Source organism: Haliotis cracherodii, unplaced genomic scaffold, assembly GCF_022045235.1.
Source record: "Haliotis cracherodii isolate W230 unplaced genomic scaffold, xgHalCrac1.p SCAF_13, whole genome shotgun sequence".
NCBI lineage: Eukaryota > Metazoa > Mollusca > Gastropoda > Lepetellida > Haliotidae > Haliotis > Haliotis cracherodii.
In genome coordinates, this window is record NW_027266268.1 from 10481237 (window position 1) to 10495515 (window position 14279).

At 42.1% G+C, this 14279-nt stretch overlaps 1 protein-coding gene across 1 annotated transcript; it reads left to right on the forward strand.

Annotated features, from left to right (window-relative positions):
* Positions 1–346: 346 nt before the first annotated feature.
* LOC139459607 (uncharacterized) lies at positions 347–13602 on the forward strand. Its single transcript, XM_071241176.1, has 10 exons — positions 347–448; positions 1746–2012; positions 2937–3107; positions 4935–5170; positions 6722–6880; positions 8115–8233; positions 8960–9017; positions 11461–11706; positions 12403–12535; positions 13418–13602. The coding sequence occupies exons 2-10, from the start codon at positions 1750–1752 to the stop codon at positions 13509–13511; spliced, it is 1479 nt and encodes a 492-aa protein (XP_071097277.1). The 5' UTR covers positions 347–448; positions 1746–1749; the 3' UTR covers positions 13512–13602.
* Positions 13603–14279: the final 677 nt, after the last annotated feature.

The window sequence follows — 14279 nt, forward strand, 5'->3', positions numbered from 1 at the left end:
TTTCGTTTTATTGTTGTTGTATTATGCGCACCTGCTTGACTGGGTTCCTGTCTATCGATAACTATCGCTACGCACCAATCAACCGCGCAACCTTACAGCAATACCTATTTTAAGAATCTGTTCATGATTTGTCATATTAAACATTACAACAACTATCACCGTATCAGTACAAAACTAATTCCGTTAAAGTTTAGTTTAAGAGCACGAGTAATTCGCGAGGGAAACAGCAATAAAATCAAGAGTATGCATCACTAGCTGATCACGCTGTTATTGTTCTCTTTGGTTTGTTTTCGCGTTGCCATGATACGTCCAAACATGTTGGTTGTTGGTGAATGCATTTCTAAGATTTTGGCAAGTTGCCACATGTTGACGTCCACGACTGGCACGAGTTCCCAGTGTATTTGGATTCCGTCCAGTAAATATCATTCCATCTTCCATCGCAGTTTGAGTAAGTGTTCAATATTATTTAATTTCCATGAGCTTTCTCACTTTCATTACCTGGACAAACGTGATCGAATCTGTGTACACAACTGGTGTATACTTCTACCACGTCTTGGCCTAGATGTTGACATCTATATTTACCCATGAGCAATATTCACGCGGATATATACCGTTTGATTCTTACTGAGAGTAAAATATCAAGTTACATCTACAAGTGGCACGTGAGTATGATGATGGTTGTTACCTTGATGAAAGGCATGCTCGGGGTACATGTGGTTGATCACTAAATTAAAAAAAAAATACACATCAACTAATTGATAAGAGCTGGACAGTTAATTTATAGGACTATTAATTAGGCTCTCGTATGATCTGATATTAGTTCACATTTGTCTCCCGCAATCCAAGTACCTATAACCAAAGTTCTACTTTTAAAAATCATATGATTTTAATGTCTTCATTGAAAACGGAATTTCATATAGACTGGCATAAGTCTGGTCTGGTACAAGCAGCCACACACACACATGTGCATGCATGTTGCTGTGTGAGTGAAATAATCTTGAACGTGAAGTAAAGGTCCACTTCAAATCACCTCACCTTAGGTTCAAACACTGTTTAAGCATCCCCATAACAACAGTCAAATGAATATGGAAGATCTAGTGAACATGTTTTGAATACTGATATATCCTTGAATGATACCCTCACATATGTAAATGTTGTACCAGTCCTCGCTGTATTTAGATATTCCATGGTTGCGGAATATTTTTCAGACATGTTCCCTTGGTGCAGAAATGTACCTATCTTGCAGCCAATCACATTTTGTGCAGAACTCATTCAGCATGTTACATTTATCTGCCCCAGAATTCATCAAATACACCGCGAAATTTTAACATGTGAGGCAAAATCTGGTTTTAAACATGTAAATGGATATTTATTTTGTTTTGGAGTGAAGATGACTTTTGTGTTATTGCTTACGAAAAGTACATGTCTGTATGTTTACACTATTGATCTCCAGGTTCACGTCAACAAGTTATTCTTGTCGTGGGCAAGTTAATCATAAAAATGCCCGCCATAAGTGTAACAGGTGCAAAACTTCGAAATTCACAAAAACTAAGTTTAAAAGTTTGCAGAATTTGTACAAAATTATCAAAATTTGGTTTCAGATTTCCAAAAAAAGTGTCCACAGAATTTTAAAAACTTTTTTTTTGTTTTTTTTTGTTTTGTTTTGCCACAGATTAGGGTGGGGACTTGTGCACTGTCTATTTATGATTATTTAACATTTTTTTAATTTTGATTGTGTTAAACAGATTTATGGAACAAATGATGACGTCAGAAACCCCAGAAATTCCTTTGGGAACGTTGGAACTTGAATCACTTCCAGGGAAGCCAGATATCCCCCTCGAAGATGAAGAGTGTAGGAAAGGGGAGACTGTCCTGGGGGAAGGGAACCTGGCCTTCGAGGGAGCCGAAACTCTACAGGGAGAGTTAACTCCCCTTACCTATGTTGATTTCATGCCAAGATGCCTGGGAACTGGGTATCTCAAGGGACAAATACCTGACTTTGCTGAATTTGGGTAAGTTTTTCATATCATTTTAAAAAATATTCAAAACCTTTTATTGTGAATAAAAGAAATTTCAAGCATGTACTGCTTTTGAAACTGGCACTAGTCTTATATTTTCTTAGAACTAGTTGTATTTAATGTAATAATGTGATATTGTTTGGTATTATTTGTAGTAGACAAAGGGAAATATGCAAACTTTGAAAAGCCCAAATCTTGATATGATATTCAGTGATAACATGTTTTGAATTTAGGACATTGTACATTGTATGGTAAAGGTTAAAGATAATGTTTTCAATTTTTCTGTTTAATATATTTTAGATTTGTTATATGGATAACAGTTTTAGAAATATTGTCATTTTTGTTATCAATTTTTGGAATGACATCAGGAATGTAACAAAAGGGAAATCCCAATGTGGCTATCAGCCAAAATTAGAATCGCCAGATTTGCAAACCGCCTGTACATATCATAATTATGACAGAATGCAAAACTGTTAAGAACCAATCTATGTAATGCTCTTCATAAGTAACCTTACATGTTTCCACCTCTGCATGGCAAAAATCATTCTGCACAGAACCTGAGGGAAATTAGTAATCCTTCTAAAATCTGAAAATAAAGTGGGCAGGAAGCAATATTTCTCTTTTAGAAATAGACTATGGCAAGTTATGAACCCTAGATGTGAATGATTTTTTGTCAGTCAAATATCGCAAAATGTATTGTGATTAGCATTTCAAGTTCACTACTAAGAATAGCTGCTACGAACATGTGTCTAAAGTTAACTTTTACTTTAAAATCTGCTCTGAAATATATATCGTCAAGACGTTTCCATGCTGTTTGACGTAAACATGTGTATTCGGATATGAATCGTACCGTGACCCATGTATCGTGATACGTATCGTATCGTTTTCCCACTAATATGCATGGTTGTTGTTGTGCAGGACGGTGGTGGAGCAGGCTAACCAGTGGTTGGAGTCCATGCCGCAGTACACAGTGTGGAAGTGTGAGACGGTGGGGAAGAAGCTCAACAACCACGACTACCAACTTGACAACGACGCCGTCTTCATCCACATGTCCAGTCATGGCAACAATGCCTTCCTCATGGGACTCAGGTCAGACTCAACCCATTTTACCAAGACTTGGCAGACTCCATTGTATCTGTTGAGCTTATCTATATCTCGAAAAAAAAACTTAAACTGGAAGATCAGAATGGAAATAAGAAAGGCTTTGCTCTTATATTGTTGTGCATATTTTATACACACTGTTGTTTCTGAGCGTCATGGTGTCCGCACCCATAAGGGAGTACCATCGAAGGAATATATGTTTTCCTTAAGGCCCGTTAACACAGCTGCGACCTTTGTGCCACCTTTGAGCGATGAAAAACTGGCCAGGACCCTCGATGGTCGCCTCAACCCAGAAAATCATGTTTCTATGTAACTGCTCCAGTAGTTGTTCAGGTGTAACTGCTCGAGTTGTTCAGGGTCTGCAACCCCAATGAATTCTGCAGGTACAAGCCCTCTATCTATAGGCAGGTTGAGGAGGCACTACAGGTAGCTCAAAGGAGGCAGAAAAGCGGCAGAAGTATTTTCCATGGTGTCTCAAGGGTTGCCGTGGTTGCCAATTGGAGGCACGGCGGTCACCACAGTCATCGTTCAATGCATATGTTGGTTGCCCAAAGGAGGCATAAGGAAGGCAGAAGCATCACCCAGATTGACGAGAAAATTTGCAGCAGAACGCATCTATTACCTGGCGACCATTGGGCGACCACTGTGCCTTCATTCTGCAATAACGGCAATGCTTGTGCCTCCCTTCTGCCTCCTTTGAGCCAGCTTTGAGCCACCAATCACCTCGGCAAACTTTGTGCGATTGTTCTGAACATGGTAAAAACTTCACGGCGACCATGGCGTCCATAGCGATGTCTGGACCTCCTGTGTACCACCCTGGAATGACCTAGATAACCATTATGCCTCTTTTGAGCCTCCATTGACGACCTGGCAAATGTTATGGTCGCACACGGGAGGCACAAATGTCACCATCCTGTGTAAAGGCCCCATTATCAGTTTTCTTTTGTTGAGACCATTTTCGGAAAAGTGTAAAGAAATTAAGGTGATTTATTTTAGAATTATAACATCTGATTGACTCAAGAATCCATGCATCCTTCCATTAGTTTGCTCAGGGTTCACTAACATGATTTCCAATGGCGGGTTTGACAGATCTTCACTCATAGAGGTATCAGAGTAAAAGATCTGACTTTAACATGTTTAAAGAGATTGTGATAAAAGCATAATAAATACAGACAAAGTTAATCTTATAGTTGTCGTAATTAAATTTAGAATTTATTTTTTTTTGCATTGAGTGGTGCTTACTGGACCACAGCTCTTGATATGTTGAACACGCTAGTTGGTTTTGTTTGAGTCTGGACCATGGGCCCCGTTCCACAAAGTGATCTTAGTGATAAGACGATTGTAACTCCCATACTTTAGCATAGACTTACAAAAATCGCTAAGATCGCATTGTTGGACAAGACCCAGGGCGCTTGATATGTTGAACACACCAGTTGGTGAATGTAACTTTGTTGGACAAGACCCAGGGCGCTTGATATGTTGAATACACCAGTTGGTGAATGTAACTTTGTTGGACGAGACCCAGGGCTCTTGATATGTTGAACACACCAGTTGGTGAATGTAACTTTGTTGGACGAGACCCAGGGCTCTTGATATGTTGAACACACCAATTAGTGAATGTAACTTTGTTGGACGAGACCCAGGGCTGTTGATATGTTGAACACACCAGTTGGTGAATGTAACTTTGTTGGACGAGACCCAGGGCTCTTGATATGTTGAACACACCAGTTGGTGAATGTAACTTTGTTGGACGAGACCCAGGGCTATTGATATGTTGAACACACCAGTTGGTGAATGTAACTTCTGTTTGTTCAGGCTGTGGCTGACCCCGAAAATGAACCCAGATGCTCCTGTACAGAAGTTGTCGTACATATCTGTGTTGCCGGAGGAGAACGCCCAGGGAGGGGGCAGTGTTGCGGACGTCGTCTCCAACATCCTCAACCAGCAGACCGGCTTCCGATTTGGCGGGGCACAGCTGTTTGGGCAGTTCAACTCCCTGAGCAAGACTCTGGAGAAACTCTTCAGGCAGTTCCAGTTGAACCCTATCTCCGGTGAGCTAAAGTGGCCCTGTTGAAGATGGTGTTTGTTCTTGGTTACTGTATTAACACTGACTCTGTGTTGCATGCCATAGCAGTGTCTGAAACCGATGATTTTTGGGGGGGTTAAATTCCCAGATTTGCCCTGTTATGTTTCTAGGTTTGTGAGCACCATTCATGTGCTCTCGGATTTTACTTTATTGGTAAACGTTACTTTGGGCTTTCCTACCACATCAAGCTGACACTGAAGAAATCTAGACTTGCATGAGATCTCTTGAATATGTTTTCTTATTAGCTCACTTGACTTGCAAGGTTGGTAGTGTGATATCAGCTGTATTGCAAGGTTGGTAGTGTGATATCAGTTGTATTGCAAGGTTGGTAGTGTGATATCAGCTGTATTGCCAGGCTGGTAGTGCGATATCAGCTGTATTGCAAGGCTGGTAGTGTGATATCAGCTGTATTGCAAGGTTGGTAGTGTGATATCAGCTGTATTGCAAGGCTAGTAGTGTGATATCAGCTGTATTGCAAGGTTGATAGTGTGATATCAGCTGTATTGCAAGGCTGGTAGTATGATATCAGCTGTATTGCAAGGCTGGTAGTGTGATATCAGCTGTATTGCAAGGTTGGTAGTGTGAGGTCAGCTGTATTGCAAGGTTGATAGTGTGATATCAGCTGTATGGCAAGGTTGGTAGTGTGACATCAGCTGTATTGTAAGGCTGGTAGTGTGACATCAGCTGTATTGCAAGGCTGGTAGTGTGAGGTCAGCTGTATTGCAAGGCTGGTAGTGTGACATCAGCTGTATTGCAAGGCTGGTAGTGTGAGGTCAGCTGTATTGCAAGGCTGGTAGTGTGATATCAGCTGTATTGCAAGGTTGGTAGTGTGAGGTCAGCTGTATTGCAAGGTTGGTAGTGTGACATCAGCTGTATTGTAAGGCTGGTAGTGTGACATCAGCTGTATTGCAAGGCTGGTAGTGTGAGGTCAGCTGTACTGTGAAACTCCTCGTGTAGGTCAGCCCTACTATGTAGAGGTTATTATATGAGTGTTTATGTGATACTATGTTTAAGACATGAGTGGACTTAATGCATGAGTATCGTAAACATAGTATGACATGAACACGAATATAATGTTCTATTTATTACCGAAGAAGATGTCTACTCACCGAGACAAATTTTAGAGTTTACCTATAAAGACAGCAAGTCGCAACAGCAGCGTAACCACAATTTGTCAAATGACGTCAACAATCTTCAGCTATGACATCGTTTCTGGTGTGACGTCATTCTGATCTCACGTCACAATAACATTCGAATGACGTCAAAAATGCTGTCCGGATGACACAAACAATACGCTGTCGTCTCATGACGTGACCTGACACTAGGGCACATATGATTTTTATGAACCCTGATATGTTTATGTTTTATGCCTTCATGGGTAATAATTACCATTATAATTAGCCCCTCTGATCTGAATCCAAATCAACTGTGATCACTGTCTACAAGATTGGAGGGAGTAGGGGGTCATTCATTACGCCATTGTTCTTGTTAAGTAAACCTACTCTTCCCCTGGCAGGTGAGATTCTGAATGTGGAGACGATTAAACTCCTGATGTCGGACAGCAAACCCAACCCAGAGACCACCTGCTCGGTGGAGACCGGGAGGACCAATCGGCTGTTTGTGTTCGCTCTCAGGATATTCTACGTCATCGGAGAGCCAGCATTTGAGACACTAGGTGAGATATTCTAGATAGTTGGAATAATGACCAGGTGGTTGGTGAGATGTACCCAGTTCATAGGTGAGATGTAGCCAGACATTGAGAGATATTGGCAGCGTGTAGGTGAGATGTAGCCAGACATTGAGAGATATTGGCAGTGTGTAGGTGAGATGTAGCCAGACATTGAGAGATATTGGCAGCATGTAGGTGAGATGTAGCCAGACATTGAGATATATTGGCAGTGTGTAGGTGAGATGTAGCCAGACATTGAGAGATATTGGCAGTGTGTAGGTGAGATGTAGCCAGACATTGAGAGATATTGGCAGCATGTAGGTGAGATGTAGCCAGACATTGAGAGATATTGGCAGTGTGTAGGTGAGATGTAGCCAGACATTGAGAGATATTGGCAGCATGTAGGTGAGATGTTGCCAGACATTGAGAGATATTGGCAGTGTGCAGGTGAGATGTAGCCAGACATTGAGAGATATTGGCAGCATGTAGGTGAGATGTAGCCAGACATTGAGAGATATTGGCATTGTGTAGGTGAGATGTAGCCAGACATTGAGAGATATTGGCAGTGTGTAGGTGAGATGTAACCAGACATTGAGAGATATTGGCAGTGTGTAGGTAAGATGTAGCCAGACATTGAGAGATATTGGCAGTGTGTAGGTGAGATGTAGCCAGACATTGAGAGATATTGGCAGCGTGTAGGTGAGATTTAACCAGACATTGAGAGATATTGGCAGCATGTAGGTGAGATGCAGGCAGGAACTGGGAGACATTGACTTATTGTATGCAAGAATACTAATTGTTGGGAGATATTGGCAATCTGTAAGTGAGATATGATCGGGACATTTTAGATCATAGGGCGCACTATTTTGTGTCTGCTAAAACTATTTACTACTTGTGGTCCCGTGAAGATCTTTGGTTAGAAGTGATCTTCAGTAACCCATGCTTGTAAGAGGATAAACAGGATCGGGTGGTAAGGCTCACTGACTTGGTTGATGCATGTCATCATATCCCAATTGCATAGATGGATGCTCAAGATGTCAATCACTGGATTGTGTGTTCCAGACTCCATTATTGACAGACCGCATTCATTTAGCTGGAATATAGCTGAGTGTGGCATTAAACAACAAACAAACAAACAAACAAACTACGTGTGCTCTTTACTACTTGTGATAGTTACTATACTGGTGCTATGAAGTATTCACAAGCTAGCCCTGTACAATGCAGCATGTGTTTTTCCCAGGGGCCAAGGACATCATCCCAGACTACACCTGTAACACTGAGGGGATGATCCAGAGGTTAAAGTTCGCCACCTACAGGTCAACAGTGAAGAAAGCCTCTGATTGGCTGAAGAAACAACAGGTTTGTCTTGGAGTTATCATGAATGTAAAGAATATGAACGCATACTTAATGGACCTGCATATCGTAGCTTCTGTACCTCCTTGCCAGGTGGAAGTAGCCTAGTGGTTAAAGCGTTAGCTCATCACGCCGAAGACCCGGGTTCGATTCCCGACATGGGAACAATGTATGAAGCCCATTTCTGGTGTTCCCCGCCGTGTTATTGCTGGAATATTGCTAAAAGCGGCGTAAAAACCATACTCACTCTCTCACTCACTCACTCACTATATCACCAAAGTTAAACTTGCTTTGTGTTACATACCATCTCAAACTACAACTGGGAGTGCCTGGTTGCATAAAGCCCCATCCTTACCAGGGAAACATCTGTTCCCAATTGTGTAGAGCGATGCTGTGGACATCAATCACTGGATTGTCTGGTCCAGACTCGATTATTTACAGACTGCCGTCATATAGCTGGAATATTGCTGAGTGTGGCGTTAAACAACAAACAAACATAAATGCTCCAGTTTATACATCATACATAGTTTTCTGATTTATTATAACACAAGAGCCATTTTGATTGGTTGTAGAACTCATGAGACAAATTCTAGCTGTTGGCAGATGCTTATGATGAAGATGTTCTAGTGGATAGGTCAGGGTATCTTCATCCTAAAGTGAAGAACAATTACACTGGATAATCGAGAATAGTTTGGACATAGTTTTTATTAAGTGGTGAACTTTCTGTTTCAGGGCATCAAGGTGGTCAATGTACAGACTATCGATGTCAAAGTGTTGAAGCTTCCCAATGGTAGGTATCTGTTCCGTGTACACACATTTGTAGTAGGTCTTTAGAGGTGCCTTGAATGATGGGAGTAATGGTTAGGGCTAAGGTTCTGTTGGTAGATTGGTCCAAAGTGTTGAAGCACAGTATTCGAAAGATCTGTGACCAAAGTCTTCAAACAGGTTTCTGGAACTTGCAGCAGGTGTTGTTTTCAGAACGGAGAGATATAGATGGCTTATAGAGGCAAAAGTTCCATCAGGTACAGTGGGGCTGATTCATTGAAGCATTTCAAAGCTAATGCCAGTAGTTTAAAATCAATTCCACAGCCTACCAGCAATAGCTGGGAAGATGCAGTTTTGGGTCTTTACCACCATGAGGAAAAGAAACAAGTGGTTTTCTGTTGAGTGCGAGTATCGGTTGAAACAGACATAAAATTGTGTCTCGCACAGCTGCTCCAGATGACACGATGATTGAACATCTAGTGATGCTGCAGGCAGTTTGCAGCTTGTCTTCTGTGAATGACTGGTCATGTATCATAAGGAGGAGAGAGGTGGGGTGTGGGGGTTCATGAAAGAAATGTTACATAAAATGTTGGTAAGAAGATCAATCCCACCGCCCCACCAACCTCTATGATTAATGACCAGTCACTTATTATGCATAAACATAATCACCAGAACTGGTCATATGAATTTGCAGGAACTAGCTTAACTTGAACATGTGATGAACCATATGGATATTGAATAACGGTACGGTGAAGTTTGCCACAGTGTAGGCAGTTTGGTTCAGATGTTTCTTTGGGCTGTTTTGATTTGGTTTCTGTAAAAGCTTTAACCTAACACTGGTAAAGTGCAATGTCTTGTCAGTCACTCTACTGTCAGTCCTCTTTCCCCATGGGGATTCTGAGGCAGAATATGTCCAAAGCACCCAATGCTTGACTCCCTGTGTGGATTCTGAAGCAGAATATGTCCCAAACACCCCATGCTTGACTCCCTGTGTGGATTCTGGGGCAGAATAGGTCCCAAACATCCAATGCTTGACCCCCTGTGTGGATTCTGGGCCGAATATGTCCAAAACACCCAATGCTTGACTCCCTGCAGGGATTCTGGGGGCAGAATATGTCCCAAACACCCCATGCTTGACTCCCTGTGTGGATTCTGGGGCAGAATAAGTTCCAAACACCCCATGCTTGACTCCCTGTGTGGATTCTGGGGCAGAATAGGTCCCAAACATCCAATGCTTGACCCCCTGTGTGGATTCTGGGCCGAATATGTCCAAAACACCCAATGCTTGACTCCCTGCAGGGATTCTGGGGGCAGAATATGTCCCAAACACCCAATGCTTGACTCCCTGTGTGGATTCTGGGGCAGAATAGGTCGTAAACACCCAATGCTTGACTCCCTGTGTGGATTCTGGGGCAGAATAGGTCGTAAACACCCAATGCTTGACTCCCTGTGTGGATTCTAGAGCAGAATAGGTCCCAAACACCCAATGCTTGACTCCCTGTGTGAATTCTAGGCCGAATATGTCCAAAACACCCAATGCTTGACTCCCTGCAGGGATTCTAGGGGCAGAATAGGTCCCAAACACCCAATGCTTGATTCCCTATATGGATTCTGGGGCAGAATAGGTCCCAAACACCCAATGCTTGATTCCCTGTGTGGATTCTAGAGCAGAATAGGTCCCAAACACCCACTGGTTGACTCCCTGTGTGGATTCTGAGGCAGAATAGGTCCCAAACACCCAATGCTTGACTCCCTGTAGGGCTTCTGAGGCAGAATATGTCCAAAAAACCCATGCTTGACTCCCTGTGTGGATTCTGGGTCAGAATAGGTCCCAAACATCTAATGCTTGACTCCCTGTGTGGATTCTGGGGGCAGACTAGGTCCCAAACACCCAATGCTTGACTCCCTGTTTGGATTCTGGGGGCAGAATAGGTCCCAAACACCCAATGTTTGACTCCCTGTAGGGATTCTAGAGCAAAATGCATCCCAAATACCCTATGCTTGACTTCCATGGGATTCTGGAGCAGAGTATAGACCCAGTGTTCCAGGATTGTAAGACCTCACAAATTGAATCAGGGGATAACAATGTTAAACTACACCCCAACAGCATGTACATCCATGCTATCAACCACTGCTTGTTTGTTTGTTGTTCAACTCCACACTCAGCAATATTCCAACTACATGATGTTGGTCTATGAATAATCGAGTCTGGAGCAGACAATCGAGTGATTGACATCATGAGCATCGAACCATGCATTTGGGACCACCGGATCCCATTAGTCGCTTCTTATGACAAGCATAGTCACTTCTTACGGCAAGCATAAATTGCTGAAGACCTTTCCTCTACACGGATCCTCAAGGGTCTATCAACCACCGGTTAATGTGGCTCAGATTTGTTCACAGGCCACCATGATATATCTGAAATATCAACGTCAAACAACATTCACTCAGACCCTGTTCTCTTCCAGGCAACATAGAGTTTGACTCCGATTCTTCTGGATACGGCGAGATGGCATTCGAGGACAGCTGCCAGTTCTTGAAGGTCCTGCGGATCTACTACGTGAAGAAACAGAAGGTGACCTCCCTGGATGCCACGCCCACCACCAATATGACAAGCAGGCTGTTTGTTCCTGTCCGCAAAAACCAGACTGGGAAAGTGTTTGAGTGTTTCTCCAAGACCATGCAGAGAGTCATAGCCTGGCTCAATGTCACACGTGAGTAGATTTGTTGTTATTTTTTTGGATTTTTTTATTTTTCTATGTCCACCCACAGGTGCATGCTCATAGCGCTAAACAAAACATGAAAGCATGGGCAGAGATTTAGAATAGAAGGGAATTTGAAGTTTGTTTGTTGTTTAATGCCGCACTCAGCAATATTCCAGCTATATGATGGCGGCCTGTAAATAATTGAGTCTGGCCTAGAAAATCCAGTGATTGACATTATGAGCATCGATCCACACAATTGATCCACATGATGACATGCAAAACCAAGTCAGCAAGCCTAATATTTTAAATATGAGTGTTAACAAAATTGCCAAAAAAATATTTTAATCAAACACCAATTTGATTGTGTTTTTTAACTGTTACAAGATTAAAGCATAGGTCCAGGCTCTTCCATAGAAACAAATATTTTCATGTGACCAAACTATCATTCTGTAACGGCTTTTTTGTATGCCAGGTAAATTATGGAAAACAAATCATGCACAATTTCTTAATACTGAGTAACCTTTATTATTTTATTTATCTGTCTATTGCTTGACATGAATATTGCATTAACTCAGAACTACGACACCAAGAATATGAATTTTTTCTATAGGAGTGTGACATTGTAGTTGTTTAAATTATTCACCATATTGTGGTTTATAGTGAAATTATGAAATGCTACAGTAACATATGTTTCCATGGTTACAGAGACCCCCCTCCTCAGTATGGAGTCTGTTCAGTACATGGTGAACCCTGAGAGTTGGGGGACCGGGGTTGCTGAAGACAGAGTTGATACAACGAAGAACCAGTCCAGTGGGAGGTATCAGCTCACCTGTATCAGGTAGGTCTGTCTCAGACACGCTCTCCAGGGGGTTGCTGGGGATGAATAGTTCCTCATTCATGTCTCATGTTGGTATACTAGAGGGGAATAGGTCCTGAGGAGCCAATGCTTGACACCAATGGAAATTCCATGCAGAATATTTACCAAGGAACCAATGTTTGACCTCCATGGGAATTCCGTGAAGAATAGTTGCCACAGAACCAATGTTTGACTCACATGGGATAGTTGCCAAGGAACCAATGTTTGATACCCATGTGAATTCCATGTAGAATAGTTGCCAAGGAACCAAAGTTTGACCACATGGGAATTCCATGCAGAATAGTTGCCAAGGAACCAATGTTTGACCTCCATGGGGATTCCATGCAGAATAGTTACCACAGAACCAATGTTTGACTCACATGGGATGGTTGCCAAGGAACCAATGTTTGATACCCATGTGAATTCCATGCTGAATAGTTGCCAAGGAACCAATGTTTGACCACATGGGAATTCCGTGCAGAATAGTTGCCAAGAAACCAATGTTTGACCTCCATGGGAATTCCATGCAGAATAGTTGCCAAGGATCCAATGTTGGACTCACATGGGAACTTCAGGCAGAATAAGGGCAGATGCAGATTGACTCCACAGGCCATAAGAAAGCACAGGTTGGGTTAGACTTGTTGTGAGTCAAGTGAGTCAAGGGATCAGGTGATCAGGTTTAGTGACAAGGTTGATTGTGTGTCATCGTACCTCGTAGGCGTGGTCTGTTGCTCATAATATCAACCACTGTTTTGTTTGGCTTACTAAAGGCAGTGGTCATTAATCTGGATTGTAACTACTGGACTGCAGTGTTAAACAAATAACAAACCAACCAACCAACCAATGAAATATTTCTATTTGTAGGTTGTATTTCCCACAAGACTTTGAGGAGCCGTCTCCGGATCTGTTGCCCCCAACAAAAGAGGATGAGGAGGGATGGATGTGCGTCATATCCTAGGATGCATGGCGTATCTCGGCCGATGTATCATGTCGGGAGATGAACATTCTATCGCTGCGAACACCAGTTGTGTGGGGAAATGGATGTGTCATAGCATATCCAGATCTGTGTGTCATATTGATGATGGGTATAGATGCAGTCTTCTGTATGCTATTCAGCAGTATTGTGAGCAGGTCATATTTTAAAATTTATCGTGGTTATTCTCTCAAAAAATGTCTTATTTCTGACACATTCCAACCCATACCAAAATTCAGTCTCCCTCTTGCCTCCCCCCCCCCCCCCCCCCTGCACACACACACACACACACACCACACACCACACACTACCACGACCATCAAAAATATATATTTGTGGTAAGACAATATATTTGGAATGACATATCCAATTTATTGATAAATGATAAATACCACTATGCTATTTTCAAGATAAAAAAATGTGTGATATATTATGAGATTATGTATTTCATTTGTTGAGGGTGTGAGAGGAACTTGTTTTATGGAAGGATGAAAATCTCTTGTAATTTCATGACATACTTGCTTTTATTACATGACATCTTTGTTTATTATTGACCATTACGTTTGTCAGTATTACATTCCAACCTATGCCAACCTAGTGTGATAAGTACTTATATTTCATGTCTGCAGATCTCAATAAAACATTTTCATGTCCATTTGTTCGTTGATCATGCAGCATTGAAATAGTGCTAATAATGTCTGGCACATCATTCATCAGTAGAGGCAGTAACGTGTTTGCGAGACGGGTCCCTGT

Bases quoted from the DNA above. Each gene is read 5' to 3' on its own strand.
- LOC139459607 (XM_071241176.1), top strand. From the start codon at position 1,750: ATGGAACAAATGATGACGTCAGAAACCCCAGAAATTCCTTTGGGAACG. The intron at 3,108-4,934 runs GTCAGACTCAAC...CTGTTTGTTCAG, and splicing joins GCCTTCCTCATGGGACTCAG to GCTGTGGCTGACCCCGAAAA. The intron at 8,234-8,959 runs GTTTGTCTTGGA...TTTCTGTTTCAG, and splicing joins ATTGGCTGAAGAAACAACAG to GGCATCAAGGTGGTCAATGT.